Genomic DNA, 18610 nt, shown 5'->3' with positions numbered 1-18610 from the left:
CTAATTCATGGTTCAATGCTGGGGTTGTTGGTATGAATGCTACACCCACCCTAGGGCAGGTAGCCTGCATACAATATATGGGACAAAAAGAGTCTTCACTCTCCCTTGTTTTTGCTGTCTTCTGCTGCCATAAACTGTTGCCCCTCTGCCAGCTGCCTTGGAGCCAGCTGATTATAAAACCTCTACAAACTGTGAGCTAAATAAATCTTCTCTCCTTAAAACAAACAAACAAACAAAAACCACACACAAAAAAATGCCAAGTGGAATTTATGAAGTGAGAAAAAAAAAAAAAGAATTTATAAAGTGAAATCGCAGCCCATGGTGCATGCCCTCACGCCTGGCTTCTGTTTACTCAGCACTCCATGTTCTTAGAGCAGTTTCCTCTGTCAGAAGTTCCTCCTGCAGAAGTCTTTGGTATAACACCCTGTGTCCAATGTATTTCTAGCCAGCCACAGTTGCTATGTGGTAGCATTTTATTTTCAAAGTGGTGGTGCAGGTTTCACCATACTATCAAGTCCCTCTGTGGATCCTGTAGCAGTTAGCCTTCGAGAAGCGGTTCTAAGAGCACAGAGGTTCACTTACAGGGCCTGTGTAGACAATAAGACCATCTGTAAATGGCACTTTCGGGGCTGGGGATTTAGCTCAGCGGCAAAAGCGCCTGCCTGGCAAGCGCAAGGTCGTGAGTTCAGTTCCCGGTACGGGAGAAAAACCAAAAAAAAAAAAAAAAAAAAAGGCACTTTCTTCCCTTCAAGAAGGAAGCCATTGAATTGGCTGTCACCCCAAGAGTAACGCTGGACAGTACCTTCTTTCTCCTGACCCCAAAGGGAACGTTTTTGACAGCGGCCACCAAGAACAGTATGCTGAGGCAGCACCATCCAAAACCTGCTGCAGAGATGGGAATGCCCTCCAGCCAGCCAGTGGGGAGTTGGCAGCTGACACTTGTAGAACTGACCAGGAATGCCAACAAATGGCCCTGCATGTGTTACCATACTGGAGAGTGAGGCTCTACAGACTTTAGTAGGAGGCCTACAACAGGTTAAAGAAATTCCTACTTCTTTTTTTTCCCTACTTATATTCCTAAAAATACAAGTAAATTTCATCAAATGTGTTTTCTCAATATATCACATCATTTTCCTTTTTTTTGGTCCTTTTGAGACAGGGTCTCACTATGCAGTTCAGGTGGCCTTGAGCTCACTTTGTAGCTCAGGCTGGTCTTGACCGTGCAATAATCCTCTTGCCTCAGCCTCCCAAGTGCTGGGATTACAGGCATGTGCCACCATGCCCGGCCACATCATTTTCCTTTTGCTCTATGACTATGCTCCAGAAACAAATTCCCAAATGTGAAATCAGTCACCCACATGTCCCCGAGGTCACCCTACTACACTGCCAGGTTCAGTCCAACACTTAGGATTTGCGTCCACACAGGTCCATGAGACCTGCCTGCGCCTCTCCCCTGCGGGGCCCTGTGGGTTTTCATGATGCCACTGCTGTGGAAAATAGACAGCTTAGCCCCATTTCAAAAACACCTTGAGGGTTGGGGATATAGCTTAGCAACAAAGCACCTGCCTGGCAAGCTCAAGGTTGAGTTCAATTCCTGGTACCAGAAAAAAAAAAAAAAAAAATTGCATCAAACACATCTTGAGACAGGGTTCATTTCTTGACAATTGAGTAAAGTCACCAGTAAAACTCCCAGAGCCTTTGGGGATAGAAAAGGTTTGATTCCAGCCCTGTTTTCTTTTCCTTTTTTTTTTTTTTGTCTTTTTGAGACAGGGTCTTGCTGTGCAGTTCAGGCTGGCTTTGAGCTCACTTTGTAACCCACGCTGGTCTTGAACTCACAACCATCCTCCTGGCTCAGCCTCCCCCAAGTGCTGGGATTACAGGCGTGTGCCACCATGTCTGGCTTCCAACTCTGTTTTCTGAAGGCAGTGCCTGGGGACAGAAGTGATCCAATTCTTGGATCTTAGAAAATTTGCATACATATAATAGAATATCTTGAGATGGAACCAAAATTTAGGTATAAAACGTACTCAAGTCTCACACACCTTACATGCAGAGCTTCAGGAGACAAGATGCAGGGGGTTTTTACTGCATTCCCACTGCGACTTTTACTGTTTTCTGTTTTTTTTTGGGTTGTTTTTTTTTTTTTTCCCCAATACTGGGAATTGAACTCAACCTTGCGCTTGCCAGGCAGCCGCTGTGCCGCTGAGCTACATCCCCAGCCCCTGTTTTCTGGTTTGCAAGCTTCATCTATTTCATTTCATTCCTAAAATTATGTGAATGCTTTTTCTTTGGTAACTTTTGCTAAAGTTTTGTTTTACCAAAGTTTTCTTTGGTAACTTCTGCTAAACTTTATTAAGTTCTCCAAAGGATTGACTTTTGGCTTTTATTAACATTAAATCCTGTTTTCTATTGTCACTAAGATTCGTTCTTTATCCCCTCCATCCCTTAACTTTAAAAAATCTTCTCTGCTTCATATAATTTGAGCTGGATGCTCCATGAGAAAGTGATAAAATTTTACATTTAAAATGGTAAGTTCTGCCCTGGGTGTGGTAGTGTACACCTGTGGTCCCAGCTACCTGAGGGAGTCTGAACCCAGCCTAGGCAGCACTGCTGGACGTCATCTCAAAAATATCCAAAAACAAACATAAAAAGAGAAGTTTCAATATCCAGAATCTACACTCATGTGTGACAACAACATGTGCCTTTGTCTCCCAGGCATGCATCTTCCCCATGCTACCTGCATCCTCTCCCCAGCAAGCAGTGGATGTCTTGGCCTCCTGAGTCTGCTGACCCTGGACTGGAAAAGGCTGCTGCAGCCTCAGCCTGGCATTCATCCCACGAGACCTTGAAGTCCCCTCGCATCACACCGGAGTGCCTTTCCAGCTCCAGCCTGGGGAGCCTGCTCTCTCTTCACCCAAAGGAGCTCATCTTCACGCTCGGCAGGAGCCAAGGGCCACCTCTGCCTTCCTGGAGTCTCTGGTGGTCTTCCTAAAGTGGCTGGTGGCTGTATGAGCACATGGCTGTTGTGATTGCCTTTCCCATCTCTAGTAGCATTAACTCAGCTGCAGGGACACCTGTATACATCAGGAGGCAAAGATGACAGCCACATGTACCCAGGAAGCCATGGTAGGCTGAGGCAGGACAGTCCGAGGAGGAAGAACTGCCAGGCTCAGAGTGCACAGAGGGAGGCAGAAAGAGGGGAGCTCTGAGGCTCTTCAGGCTTCAGAGCTGACTTGGTTGGTGGATGGTGGGCTTGCGGTGAGGGCAGAGGGTAGACACAGTGGTGCCTGGGGGATGGGCACAGCTGTGGTAGGGGTGGGCACCAAGCCTGGGCCAGCACAAAGGGTGGGACTTGGGCTTCCCCTCCAGGGTCATTCTGAATACCTCTCCCAGGTGTCACATGGGCCCTGTGGACAGGTGGCAGCTGTGGGGACTGCAGGTGACCAAGGGAGGAGGGGGCTCTGTACCATACTGGTCTTTAGCTGCTGCATATTGTGGAACAAGTGACATGCCAGAAGGATCTCAGAAACTTCCCAAGCACAGGCCTTGCGAGGCCTTCCGTTTCCACAGAAGCATGTGCACGCAACACTCTGGGCTGCGGGATGGGGCAGGACTCATTCCCATTCCCCTCCTCCTCAGTGAAACCAGGCCAATGCCCCCAGAACAGATCCCTCAGTGCCCATGTCAACAAGGTGGGCAGGATGGGGCAACGAAGCCAGAAACAGAGGCTGGGCCCTGCTGCTCCAGGCCATGCTGTCCACGTATCCCCCTGCCATCCATGTGTGCTCACATCCTGAGAGCCTAGGCCAGTGGGGCTCCCTGGGTTGTCCTCCCCCAGGGGCAGGGCTGACTCTCAAGGTGTGGCCTGGAGAGGTCCAGGTAAGAGGGCAGATGGAGTAGAGCTCACAGGTAGCTGGCCTGGGTCATGTCAGAGCCCAGCCAGATCCAGCAAAGGGCCGCTTTTCTGCAGAGGTAAAGGACAGGTCACATAGGACTGACTATTCCAGACATCAGGGCATTTGATGGAGGTCAGTGCATTCACCTGCCGAGCAGCCACCCACCCCCACCAGCTGTACTTACTATGCAGATTTAAAATCTTGCACCCATGGAACAGTAACTCCCCTTTCACCCTGCAGCCCCAGCCCCACTTCCTGACCCTTCGAATCTGACTATCCAAGGGCCTCATGGAAGTGGAGCCACCCGGAGTCTGTCCTCTGTGGCTGGCTGTGTCCACTCAGCCTATATCCTCAGGCCATCCACACACAGCATGGTCCGAATGTCCTCCTTTCAAGGCTGAATAATGCTCCATTGTGTGCTTCTCCATTTGCCCATAGACATGTGGCTGCCCACCTCCCAACCACTGTGAACCAGCTGCCACAGGAGTGTGCAAATCTCCTCTCTGTCCTGGCCTTCGATTCTCTGGATCACACACCAACAGGCGACAAAACAGTATGATGAATGGATTGGGGATGGGGTCCAGACTGCCAGGGAAGCACCTCCAGCCACCAGCAGACAGAGCTGAGGGGACCCTTCTCCAGTGCAGGACAGCCCTGGTGGGAGGGACTGAGACAAGCCCAGGAGTGCCAGGCCTAAGAGCCTATGGGCCCAAGAGCAGTGACAACAGCCACCACCAGCCTGCTACTGAGCTCCTGTCTCAGCACATGCCTCTGACCTCTCTCCTCTCTTCTCATCCCCTGCTGGACAGGAGCAGCTGCTGCTCACGCCCAGCATGGAGAAAAAGAGTCTGCCAGATGCCCTCTGCATGGCAGTGCCTAGACACGGGGTTTCCCTATGCAGCTCAGCCCATGGGCACTGAGGATGCTATCCTTGCACCTCCCGGGCTGCTACTCCTGCCCAGCCCCTGCAGAGGAGGCTGTGTGTATACAAACCACCATCTCTGTGCTCTTTGCTCCAGGCATTTTCACCCTAAAATGAAAAATTCCAGGGTACTCCAAAGCCTGGCCAATGTCCCCTGGGCTGACTCCAGGCCCTCTGCTCCCCACCTATCCTACCCCGGGACTGGGGTCCAGGCCCTTAGGTTCCTCGTTATCCTTTCCAGTTGGACTCCACCTGCAGCCCTGCAGGCCACCAGTGACAGATGATGACAGATGGACAGGACCTGGGTGAAGGGTGTGGGGGAAGCCCAGATACACTGAGGAGGTCAGTGAGTACAGCAGCACAGGGACCCCAGCCACTTGGGCCACAGCACTAGGTGGGATGAGTGAGCACCCCAACAACCCTCATGGGGGCAAGGTAAGTGGCAGAGCAGGGTGGTCCCCAAGGGGGCAGTGGCCAGCACTTTAGTTCCCTGGGATCCCACAGCACTACCCACAGGTTGAGTAAGGGAGGTCAGCCTTAAGAGGCTCAGCTGAAGGAAAGCAAGCTGAGAAACTGAAAGAAAGGGAGAAGGGGCAGTTACCACAAGGCTGAATGTCAGCTCAGGGTGATAGGTGGACACTGCTCCTGCCAGTGGGCTCCAAACATTCCACTAAGACCAAGAGCAGCCCCCGAGGCCGCACATCAGCTCAGTGCGCAAGCTTCATCTGGAAAGCCCATGTTCATACCTGGATTAGAAAGAGGCACTTGGACCAATGGAGGAGCTGGGGCAGCCAGCATGATGGCAGGCAGAGGTTCCACACCATGCTCCCACGACATGCTCTCGTGGACAGCCTGGTGACAACACCTAAAGCCTGCATGCTGCCCTGTAAGCCACCACCCCCTGGTGCCCCAGCCAGCTGCATCCAGCCCTCACTCCCTCCTCCCAGGACCCAGCACATCCAAAGGCTTCTCCACCATGAAACAGCCCTGGACAGGGGTCTCTCCTATTGAGCCACACCCAGGAAACATTGCTGTGGAGATGTCTTCTTTGAAGTACACAATGTAGCCACCCCCAGCAGCACTGTGGACCTGAGGATGACAGGAGGGCATTTTACGGATTTCCAAACCTACATTGGCATGCTGGTTGGCCTCAGGGAACACTGCCCTCGGATGCAAGAGGCCACATGGAGAGCAGACCCAGACACTTCGCCCTAGCCTTGTGCAACACTCACTCAGCCTGTGGTCCCCAAATGCTGACCATGCATTTTATCAGGGGGGGAAACCAAGGGACCTTTTGTGTCCAGGCACTGTCCTTCCACACATGTCTACTACGTGGGAGCCAGGCCTGCAGTGGCAGCTGGCCAGGCGTCCCCACAACTGTGGGAGAGGAATGCCACTGCCAGTGCCCTGCCCATCCAGGCCCAGGCCCATGCCCGCCAGCTGTCCATAGGGCCAGCGGCCCAGTGAGCAACTGCCAGAGGCTTCCTATGATGTCCCAGCAATGGCCAAGCACGGTGAGGATGAGGGGAAGCCAGTGCTGCAGGGGCTGCGGGGCTCACTCTGCCTATGTCTCAGCACTTGCCACGTGCCTGAAGCCCAAGTTGCACCTCGGTGGCCTGGGGTGGCTGCCAGCTCTCACTGGCAGAGCTCAGCTTTCTCCAATGTCCAGGCTTTATCTAGACACAGGTGCTTTGTGCTAATGAGGAGAGAAGGTCAGAGGTGCCTTCTCAGTGTCCCTGCCAGCCACTGCTCAGGGCCAGGAAGCTGCTGGAGACAAGGAGGGTCGCTAGGCACTTCATGCACAGCCAGGGGTCCAGGCCCGGCTCCCTCCAGCCACCAGGTCTCCACAAGCCCACTGTCTGCTTAGCAGAGGCTAGCCCCAGCCTGGTAACAGGGAGGATGGACAGAGGTGGTGCCACCCTCCCCTGAAATGAGTGGAGGATGCTGCAGGCCCAGGTGCACCCTCACTGTGCATGCACACACACAGCTGGCCTGGCTGGAAGGGCCTGGCTCTCCCTCACACACTGGTGTGTGTGTAACTGTGAGGGACACAGGATCACTGTGGCCTTCCCTTAGTGTCATCCTTGCTGTCCTGCACACCCTAAGCAAAGGGGCTGTGTAGACCCCACTAAGCCCTTATGAGAGGTCCTCTGGCAGTTCCAGGATCTGAAGCCTCACCACTGAGAGCAGAATGTCCCTGTCCCTCAGCGAACACCAATGTGATACCCAAGATGCCCGACCCTTGCCCTCTACCACACCGTGTGCTGGGCATCTGTGCTCAACTATCAGGCAGTCTGGTCCCTGAATAGGGGCAGCAGGTGAGGAGTGGGCTGGCCCTAGTTCCAGGGCAGTGCCATGTCAGGTGCACAGGAGAAAGGCCAAGAGAGGTTGGGGATGGGGCTATGCAGGGGGAACAGGGCACCTGCATTCAGGACAGCCCGCTACCCAAACAACCTCTACATACCCAAGCTCTTCCTGCCCAAGGCCCCACTCCCCCTTCCTTCTGTAAGCACACACATGCACTTAGTACCCCACTGCCTCCTTAAGATACAATGCTGTGTGCCAACCAAAGCCAGCCGGGCCCAGGGCCACTGCCACCCACCACTCCACAGCAAGGTGGGGCAAATCAAATGAACATCATGCTCTGACTCTGTTACTAAGAACTCCTGCCTGTATGTCTCCAGGTCCACATCAGGATCAGGTCAATGTTTACCTGAAAGATGCTCTCTACCTGCAAAATAACTGGAAGATGCAAGAAGGAAATTTACTAAGAACTCATTCTTTAGTGAGTCTAATACAGCTTGTTTTTCCTTTCTCTCTTTAACACAAATAGCTCCACTGGAAAAACCTAATTACACTATTGTTCAGGATACCTGGGGGGCAGCTCATCTTCCCCAGGAAGGCACAGAGCTGTCAGGAGCCCTGCCATGAACCACACTGGGAACCCTGCTGCAAATCCCACCAGAGGCTTAGCCTAGCAGACTCCCAGAAGGCCTTGGGAAGGCAGCAGGTGCTGTGACAAGGTTGTCACTTCCCTTTCTGGAGGACCCATGTTTCCAAGCAGACAAAATTCTAAGGTGTGAAGACAGAGGTGAGATTACCCCTAGGCCACCAATCTTGGGTCAAGGAAGCCAGATGCTCAGGAAGAGCTGATCACCCAGACCCCTCAGTCTCCAGCCTGGGGGTTCCTACGGATACAGGAAGGGACTCCTGTCATACTGTCCTCCACACCTCCCACCCAGGCATGTCCCATGGCCAGAGAGTCACCCCACATCCAGGAAACTCAGGAATGACCTGCAGAGTTGCCCTAGAACCTGGTCCTTCTGAAGGCTGGGCTCTCAAAACAAGCACTTCTGCTGCTGAAGTCCAGACCAAGAGTGGCCCCAGCACACTGAGGCATGGGCCAATAATGGCTATGCTGCCAATCTCTGTACATCATGTCACCAATTCAAGAAACCGCAGTGAGATGCATGTGAGGCCAACCAGATACACGGGCCAGTGACTCAACACTCCTTCTCCCCTACCCAGCCCAGACCAGGACAGCTAGGCACACTAGCAACCCCAGCTAAATATGGCCAGGCCCTACCTCTGCCCTGACCCCCACTCCACTTGGTACAACCAAACAGGACCACAGCAGAAAGGAGACACCTGCCCTGGCCTCGCGCCACCACTAGGATGCCCTGCAAGATCAGGAAATGGTGGAAGAGCTGCCCAGAGATGATACCTCCTACTGCCCTGCCACCCCCACCCTCACAGTGACTACAGCCTTAGCCATCTGTCCTTGCTCCAAACCACGGGACCGTCCTGGCCAGCACTCACCTGCCCACACTGTTCACCATGGATCCCACCTCTGAGATGCACTGCGCCCCCAACCCTCAAAACAGCACTGCAGCCCCTGACTGCTTCTCAGATCCATCTTGCCCAGGCTGTATTGGGAAAGGCTGTATTTCACACACTGCTACTCTCCTTGTGTTCCTGCCAGGGCTGGAGAGCTGGAAAGTGTGCCGGCTCTGATGTCATTCCCACTTAACTTTCCAAAGCATGATAACCCTCAGGTCGTGTCATGGCAAACACTGGATGGCTAGCAAGGGAAGTCCAGAGCCAGTCTAGAAACTACTGGGCCAAGGGAATAGCAGGAGAGAGGCAAATGGATACAAGGATCTAGGCCACTGTGACCCTAACAAGTGGCAGATGGCAGGAGCCTGGCCACAGCAAGCACATATGTGCTTCCCCTGGAAATGCAGGTCGAAAGCACCTGGACCAGAGCAGGTCTTCATAGCCAAAGCTCCCCTCCTTTGCCCATGGCTCCACCATTGAGATCTCCAAGACTCCAGCAGAAAACACCAGGGACAGGTAGCCCAGTAGGATGCCTTCTTAAGACACTCCAGGCTACCTAGAGGACACGCTCTGTCCATTCAGCCCAGGGCCATGGGTCCCAACTCCACCAGACTGAACAATGGCTGAGCCACAGCTGGGGCTCCTGGGCATCTGCCCTTCCACCCATCATGAGCAGCTCTTGGGCACCGCCTCATCACATGGGCTGCAGGGCCTGACAGTCACTGAGAAGCGCAGAGTGATTACTGGCAAGTCAGTTCTCAAGGAGTGCGGTACTCATCCTGTACCCCCATGTGGAGTTTTCTTTGTCTGCAAACATGCAACATATCCAACCTGCCTCCAGCCAGAAGGGAACCTGGCCTCTCAATTGGCTCACATGCTATTTTTAGGACCACTTCCCAGTGCCACTGTTGAACAACTCACTATAGCCACCCAGGCAGTCACTGAGCACAGCTAGTAGCTCACACTCACTTGCTGTGAAAACTCCATGTGGTAGGGCTGCAGGGTCCCTGAGGAGACCAGCAGCCTAGGTCTCTAGTCTCCAAGAAGCAAGCCACGTGCAGTCCACAGGCCTAGGCCAAGATGTGCTGGCTGTCTGGGCCAGGAGGGGCTAGTGGCCCAGGACCCTACCACCCCATCCCTTCCCTCTTGGTCCAACGTGGCCCTGCACCTCCACATGGCCATCATGGAGTCCAAAGAGACCCCACTGTCATGTGCCCCACACCCTGCCCTTCAATGTCCTCTGGGCTAAGAGAAAAGAGCACAAATGGGGCTTCCCCGGGCCCACCAAGCCCTCGGGTCATCAGAGTTCAAGAGGAACCTGCCCAGGGCACCGTGGGCCGTGGAGGCTGCACAAAAGCCACCCAGGAAAACCAGGATGCTCACAGCACAGATGTCAAACAGAGCTGCAGCCCATGTGGCTGCAGTGTCCAACTGACACCCTCAGGAAGAACAGAACAGGACCACATGAGCTTCCCAAGCCTGCGTCCTAACAGCAGACACCTGCCCAACGTGTGTCTGAGGTTTGGTAGGGTGGGAGCAGGGTAGACAGGGCCATCCTGGTCACAGCAAGGGGCCAACTCTCCTCTGTGTCTTGGCCGCTTGAGGTGTAGGCTCCATCATCCTGCTGCCAGGACTAGCCAGGAGGTACTAAGTTCATGGGCTGCAAGTGTCTGCAGTGCCCCTGCCCCCAGCCCATTCTCAATCCTGTAGCACCTCTTCCACCATCTCCATTTCCACACAGTTTCAGCCTGCAACCAGCTCTACCAACAGAGGTACTCCAGCGAGCATCACTCTCCCAATCACCTCCTCAATGGTCCAGAGGCCTCCCCACAGCTCCAAGTAAAACACACAGGCCCTGCACAATACCTTGGGTTCAATCACAAAGATGCTCACCAAGGAGCCAGGAAAGATGGGCCCTCAGGGCTAGGGACAACTCTGACCAAAGCAGACTCAGGACCCCGGTGACCAGCAAGAGAGACCAACATGTCCTAGAGGGCTGTGCCCGTGCATGGATACAAAAGGGTACTGCCAAGAGGCCCACTCTCCACATCATGCTCCTCACTTGCAAACTGAAGCACCCAGAAGGAAAAGCTGCCACCATTGAGTCCACCCTGTGCTCCAGGGACCACATGAGGGAGTAGGGGACAGAGCAATGACCAAAGGGACAGTAGCTGAGGACCACCCAGAACTAAACAAAACAACCCATCCACGGTGTTGAAGGTCCAATAACCCCAGCTCAGGCATCACAGGGGATACCTACATCTGGACGTTCCGTCTACCAGGGCATCATACAGGGATGTGACCATCACACAGGGGGTTGACCACATAGCCACCATACCAGACCCCTTACAGTGAGTTTCAGCCACAGGTGACTGTCTTCTCTCCCCAGCAAGAGTGGAAGCCAAAAGTCAGGGTGCTGCAGCTCACCTCAGAGGGAGAGGCCGCCCTGGTCCTGCATACCACCAGCACACACTCTTTGGGAATGAGTGGCACAGAAATAACACAGACAAGCCAAGGGGCAGCTTGCTGAACACAACTCCAGGTTCTGAGAGCAAGGAGAATGAAGACAAAATGGTAAGTTTAAAGTTCACTGAAAGTTGACAGCTGAAGCAATGACAGTGTCTTGGGCCCTTAAGAAGACAGCTGAAACACAACACATCCCCAATATACTTAGGCACATGCAAAGACTTGGTTAGAACAAAGTGCACTCAGGTCTGCTGCTCAGGTGAATAAAGACATAATTAGCTCCAAAATACAATAGCAAGTAAGCACACCAAAGTTCTCAGGGCAACCACAAACGAAGCCAAAGTAGTAGCCAGGCACAGTGGCACACACCTATCATCACAGCTATTCGAGAGGGTGAAGCAAGAGAATTGCCAAGTTGGAGGCTACCTAGGCAACTTAGCAAGACTCTGCCTCAAAAAATTTAGAAAGGGTTGGGGGTGTTGCTCAGTGGGAAATGCTTGCCTAGCATGCACGAATCGCTGGATTCAATCCCCAGTACTGAAAGAAAAACTGAAAACAAAAAGAAGAGGAAGAATAAAAAAGAAATTGAAGTAGCGATAAATTTCACTACTAGGCAAGCACTCTCTTACTGAACCACATCCCCAGTCCTAATATTTTCTTTTAAAGTCATAGTCATCTGTAAATGGGCTGCTGGGACTCTTTTTTAACCACTTAACAGTGACCCCAAGCATCACTCAGACAGTGCATTTGTTTACAGACTGACTATCTTGAGCTTAGGCAGGTATCATTTCTTCTTTTTTTAATCTTCTTGTCTTTTTTTTTTTTTTTTTTTTTTTTTTTTTTTTTTTTTTTTTTTTTTTTTTTTTTTGTTTTGTTTTGTTTTTTTTGAGACAGGGTCTTGCTGAGCTCACTTTGTAGCCTGCGCTGGTCACCAACTCACAAGGATCCTCTTGCCTCAGCCTCCCGAGTGCTAGGATTACAGGCATGCGCCACCATGCCCAGCCTGGGCAGGTATCATTTCAAACAGTCAATTCTTGTATGAATAAATTTGATAAAATTGTCGCTTTTACATTTCCTGTTATATTAGCTTATAAAATTTTTTTAAACTTTGCAATATTTGGTCATCTTGTATTTAAATAATTGGGCTGGTAAGTGATTTAACTTCATAATGGTACCTACAAAAAAGTTCCAGCAAGAGCCACGCATGGTGACACTCTGGGAGGCCAAGGCAGGACGATTTCAAGTTTAAGCCCAACCTAGGCAACTTAGCAATTCAGTGAGATCCAGTATCAAAATAAAAAATAAAAACAAAAAGTTACAGCAGATATCATTCTTAGTGGTGAAGCACTAAACCCTGAAGCTCAGAACACAACAGGATATCTACACAAATATTTCTATTCCATTCTGCACAGTGAGGGCCAGTGTGGTGAGGCAAGAAAAGAAAGTAACAGACACAAGCCCATCTTTTGCCAATGAGAAAATATACCCTTGAAATGCAAAGTAATCTATCACAAGCACCCAAGTTAGTGGCTTCCAAAATTACCTGAAGGTGGGTGTAGTGGTGCACAACCGGGAGGGTGAGGCAGGAGGAGCACCTGCCTGGAATTTAAGGCCACTCTGGGTACCACAGTGAGACCCAAAAAACAAAACCAAAAATTCTAAATGGTGGTTCTGGTCCCAGACCAGGCGCTGGTGGTGCAGCCATGACACAGGGCCCTGTGCTTCCCCTCCAGCACCAACACAAAACAAAACAAATAACCCAAATTTCTATGTATCAGCAACAGACAACAAAAGCTGACTTCCATGGGTGACATCTAAAACAAGCACTTAGGAGTCATCTAACAAGGTGAGCACTACACAGATCTGTCACCACAGGCATATTCCTGAGGAAACAGTGCCACTCTCACACCAGCTGAGTCAAGAAATTCCCTTATAAACCATGTGTGGCTCTGTGTGGAATCACAGGAGATGCTTCTGTAAGTTACACAGGCACCACAAACCCGACCTCATGCTACAGCCACTCGATTAGAACGAGTACTACACCTACACAGAGAAGCCAAGACACCTTTGTGATCTTGAAATTGCTTAACTTCAAAGACACAACATCTAACTGAATCACTGGACCTCACCAAAATTAAAAACTTCTCTGCTCAACAAAGCACACCCTGAGCTGAGCATGGCCGCTCACACTTTTACTCCCAGCTACCCAGGAAGCTGAGTCAGGTGGGTCCAAATTCAAGTCCAATTTACATAAGCCTGAGGCAACAAGAGGCCTGGGTCTCAAAATTTAAATGGGGGTAGGAAGTAGAGGGGTGTTTTGCTGGAGATGTAGCTCAGTGGTAGTGTTTGCCTAGCATAAGAGATGCCCTGGGTTCAATCCTCAGTAAACAAAAAGAATGACAGTGGTATGGTGGCACATGCCTGTAATCCCAGGGCCTGGGGGACTGAGGCAGGAGGATTGCCATAAATTTGAGGTCAGCCTGAGCTACGCAGTGAGTTTAAGGACAGCCTGACTATGAGACCCTGTCTCCAAAAAAAAAAAAAAAAACAAAAAACAAAACACCATGAAGAAGCGAAGAGGTAAACCACACATAAGGAGGAAACATTTGAAATCTGTGTATCTCACAAAGGACTCACTCAGTCTAATCACACAAAAAACAAAAAACTACCCAATTAAAATGAGACTCAGATGCATGCCTGTAATCCCAGCACTTGGGAGGCTGAACCAGGAGGATCAAAGTTTGAGCACAGCCCGGACAATTTTGGCGATGTAACAAATAATATCCTGTCTCAAAAAAAAAGTGGCTATTCCTCAGACAAAGGATTACTATCAAGAACATATAAAGAACTAAAAAAAAAAAAAAAAAACAGACTTCCCAAATTTAAAGACCTAATCCAAAAATGGGCATCTGAGATAAATATACACTTCTCAGATGAAGAAACACAAACAGCAAATAAATATATGAGAAAATGTTCAACATCACTGGTCATTCAACAGATGCAAATTAAAACAACACTGAAGATCCCATCTCACCCAGGAAAGAATGGCTATCATCAAGAAATGAACCAATAACAAATACTGGAGGGGCTTCGGGAAAAAAACGAACCCTTCTCCAATGTTGGTGGGAATGTAGACTGGTGCAACCACTGTAGAAATCAGCATGGAGATTTCTCAAAAAACTAGGATTGGATCCAGCCATTTGACCCAGCCATTCCCCTTCTGGGTATCTTTCCAGAAGAATTAAAAACATTATACCACTCATGTTTATAGCAACACAATTTGTAATAGCTAGATCTTGCAAATAATCCAAATGTCCATCAACCAAGGAATGGATAAAAAAGATGCAGTCTTTGTACACAGTAGAGTGCTACTCAGCCATAAAGAAGGATAAAATGGAGACTTTTATAGGTAAATGGATACAACTCAAGACTATACACATAAGTGAAATAAACCAGACACACATGTATAAACATTGTATTGTTTCCCTAGTGTGAGAAGCTAAAAGAGTAAGTAAGATCTAAAATGTAAAATGGATGTTGCAAGATGGGAAGAGACTGTTCAAAAATAAAGAGAAACAGGATGGGGGAAAGGAGAAAAGAAGGAAGGGAAAAGCAAAGAAAAAAATACATATATACACACACATATGTGTATACACAAGATAGTTAAGATAGTTACACTACTAATTTCTCTTGTTCATTGAAAGGTAAGGTTTGTGCCAATATTGTTTGGACAACTAAATGCCTATATTTTATACTCTGAGTAATTTAAAGATAACAACATGCAATGTATTAACCATTCTTACCCTTCTATTATCTTCTTTTAAAATTTTATTTTTTCTCTTTAAATCCACAGGAAAAAAAATTCAGATTTTCAACCCTAAGCAGACTACATTTTAATTCTGCAATCAGTGCTTTTAAAGTGACTTGTAAAAATGAACGACAAAATGAAAGAAAAAGTGGAAATAAACTACAGGAACACAGACAAAAGAAACTGAAAAATAACTATAAAAAGGGTGAAAAACCAGCACATAACCCCTCAATATGTTCTTTATAATGCACAAATGTATCCAATTTTCTTAACATTCAAATTAAGTTAGTAAAATCAAGGCATTATAAACGTCTTCTTATTGGCTGTTCCATAAAGTAACTTTTAAAATTAAACGTCATTTTAACTTTATACTTTATAACTACATTTCAAATAAATTTTAATATACTTTTTAAAAAGTGTAGTTCAGTCGCCAGTACTGCAAAAGAAAGATGAAGGGAGGCAGGGAGGCAGGCAGGAGAGAAGACTGGCCCTGCACCCCCCACACACGAAGGAGCATCCAGCAGCAGGCAGACGGCAGGCCACACCACAATGCCCCAGGCTGGAAAGCACCCAAACCTCCACCCATGGGCGTGCACATGACGGGCTCTCTCTGACCAGGGAACAGTATGCAGTGATGGGGAAGAAAGAGCAGCTCACAGAAGCAGCATGGCCTGGTGCTGGTCAGTAAGGGCATACCTGCGGCCTTCTGGACAGATGGATGGTACTGCCTGTGGAGGAGGATGGCAGCATCAGGGCTGACTGGGAGGGACACAGGACCTCTCTGAGCTGACAGCGACATGCTCTGAGCCTCCAGGGCCACACATCTGTCATGACTCACACCACATGCTGAGGTTCTGGGCTCCTGCTGAATGGAACGAACCCGTGCTTCGGGGTTGGTGCTGAAGACCACAGGGGTAAAGACCACAGGGGTAAATTGGCCCGGAGGCCATAGGGGTAAAGACAGCACACATGCACTCAATAGAGTTTATAAGGGAACCCATGAACCACAGTAAGAGACAAGATCAGGTGGGAGTTCCAGGTCCAAAACAGCAAAGGTTGCTGAGGAGCGGGTGGGGACGTGTGAGGACAGGGCCAGGAAGGGCAAAGGCAGTGCCAACTATAGGCCCAGCAGAAGGCGCAGAGGGCCATCATGGGTAGTAGTGCTGCTACCATGGAAAGGCACCTAGAGGGACAGCAGGACTGGGCCCTCCCTCTGGTAGAGAGCCTGGGTCAGAGAACGCTCCTGCCAGCACCAACACCAAACCAGCACCAAAGCCAGCGGAGATGAACTCAGCCCGGGGACCACAGAGGGTACACAAGCCCCAGGATGACCCAAGGGGCCACAAAAGGGCTGTGAAGGAAGGGTGGAGACACCTGAAATTGGAGGAGGGTGCCTGCAATACACATAGCTGGTAAAATAAAAATTGGCAGAAGAAATGAACAGGAACCTCACTGACAAGGAAATACACACGGCCTAGATTAGTAATCAGGGAAACTTAAGTTAAAACCACAGTACCTCTTCACACCCATCAGACTGGCAAAGAATTAAGTCACACACGTTGGCAATAATGTGGAGCAGTGGGGACTCTCATCCCTGCTGGTGGAGCCAGGGCTGGCAACCTCTCTCTGGGAAGCAGCTAGACGGCCACACTGAACTTCACACACCTGCTTCCCACATCCTAGCAACCAGCGACACAAGGCCCCGTCACTACGCATGCAGGAGACAGGGACCAGGGTATCTGTATGTAAGGTTTGTAATTAGAGGAACTGAAAACAAACCAAACATCCCTTGACACCAGCAGAGACTCAGTGGTGTTGTCCCAGGGAATACTACACAGCAGTGAACACATCACCAACCAACCCACAAACACAGCTCAGAGAGTTAAAGACTGGGCCACACAGGGAGAATGATGCCACTGGCAGAAGGTCCCTAGATGAGCAGCAGGCTGTCACTGTCTAAGTATACACACCTGAGATGCAAGCACAGGGCAGGCCAGGCCAGGGCAGCTCAGAACTGGGCTGTGCACTCCCTGCCACCCTGAGCTCAGCCTCCATACCACAGAGTAGGCCCACTGTCCTGTCGGCCCTTCCTCGCTCCTTGGCCCTGGCAGAGCCCCAACCACCCCAGCACCTAGTGCCCTCCAGCCCAGGGCTCCCACCCTGCCTGTCACCTGCCTTGCCCCGCCCCATGCTTTCTTCTCTAGACCCCTTGAGAACACAGCTCAGCTCCACATCAGAGCTGACAGTGCACCTGACCACACTCCTCTACCTCCTTGACGTGAAAGACTTCACGTGTACCCTGGTGCATGGCATATGCCTATAGTCCCAGCCATTTGGGAAGCTGAGCCAGGACTAGTGGAGCCCAGGAGTTTGAGACCAGTCTGGGAAATACAAGGAAACCTCATCTCAAAAGTCTCTGGTCCTCACCCAGTCATCCCAGTCAAAGGCAGCCAGGTGTGAATCTGCTCTGGGGCCCTCACAGGTGGGGATGGGCTGGCACAAGAGATCCAGCAGCCCTGAGGGCTGGTTATACAAAGAGAGAGACAGGAGGCTCCAACATGGTCCCCACATGTGCGGCTTGGGAGATGCTTTTGGGTTTGGCTTCCAGGCAATGTTGACCCAAACAGCAAAATGAGTCCTCCTGAGGGCAGCACTAAGAGTGGAAGTCCTGCTAAATGACACTCCTGCCTTTTCCTGCCCTGTGCTGAGGAAGGGCAAACCCACTGGCTGGTGTACTTTGCATCCCCCACAGCACACTCAGAAATAAGAGTGCTACGTGCTCACCAGCAGGGAAACTCAAGGCCAGAGTCTCATGTGCTCTCCTGGGCCCCCCAGGGCCACAGCCTACGCTGCACCGAGGTCCTGGCTGGGAGGTCGCCTACCACCCCCCTCCACGTGCCTCCTGCAGGTCAGTGTCGCTCTCGCCCTCGGCTTGGGAGCTCCCTAAGAGGAACCAAGTCAAGAAATAAACCACAAAAGTTTCAAGATGTGCAGGACCAGTCTACTCTACAGTGACTGCCCAGGGCTCGGTCCTTTCCATTGGACGAGTGGGCAGCCACCTACCCAGGGCAGGGCGATGAGCCTTTGCAATGGCAAAAGCAGCAGCTTCAGGCAAAAAACACTGGGGTTTAGAAGATGCCTCTACAGGGCCAGGCAGGACTAAAACTACGGTGGGGACTGATCCGGGCCGGCCGCAGGACGAAGGGACGGCCTAGAGTCCTCCAGACAAGGGAAACCGTGGTCCTGCGCTGGCTGTGGCTGTCCTCTGACACCGCGCCTGAGGGTCACTTCCAGGCCTCGAAGCTTGACAGTGCCTGGACGCGAGAGCAACTGCGGTCCCTGGGGGCTGGCACCCCGCGCGCGCCAGAGGCAGGTGTCAAGGAGAGGCTGGGCGCGGGCCAGGCAGTCCAGGCACTCCGACCCGGAGCTCCAACCCGACCAGATCCGGGCAGTCCCCGTCCGACCCGGGCAGCCCCGACCCGGGCCCCACCGGCCGCGCTCGGGGTGTGGGTGCGGGCGGCCGCAGGCCCGGAGGGGCAGGTGCGCGCGGACAAAGCGCAGGGCGCGGGCGCGTACCTGGGCACACAGCTAGGGCTGGAGCCGTCCACCTCCCAGGTGGCGAACAGGTTCATGGGCACCGGCGTGTTGAGCGCGCCCGGCGCGCCGGGGAGGCCGAGGCGG

At 51.2% G+C, this 18610-nt stretch overlaps 1 protein-coding gene across 8 annotated transcripts in view; it reads right to left on the bottom strand.

The window, feature by feature from the left end:
• Pacs2 (phosphofurin acidic cluster sorting protein 2) overlaps positions 1-18610 on the bottom strand; it is a gene marked incomplete at its 5' end in the record, with an annotated part of 57125 nt that extends 38515 nt beyond the window's left edge. For 6 of the 8 annotated variants that reach the window (XM_013507854.1, XM_013507856.1, XM_013507855.1 and 3 more), the window contains 3 exon segments: positions 11083-11200; positions 15626-15657; positions 18506-18610. In XM_013507854.1, the coding sequence (XP_013363308.1) occupies positions 11083-11200; positions 15626-15657; positions 18506-18610 (255 nt within the window). 8 annotated transcript variants of the gene reach the window in all.

The sequence above is a fragment of the Chinchilla lanigera genome, unplaced genomic scaffold (assembly GCF_000276665.1).
Source record: "Chinchilla lanigera isolate Chin_1 unplaced genomic scaffold, ChiLan1.0 scaffold00137, whole genome shotgun sequence".
NCBI lineage: Eukaryota > Metazoa > Chordata > Mammalia > Rodentia > Chinchillidae > Chinchilla > Chinchilla lanigera.
This window is presented reverse-complemented; position numbering and strand designations above follow the sequence as displayed.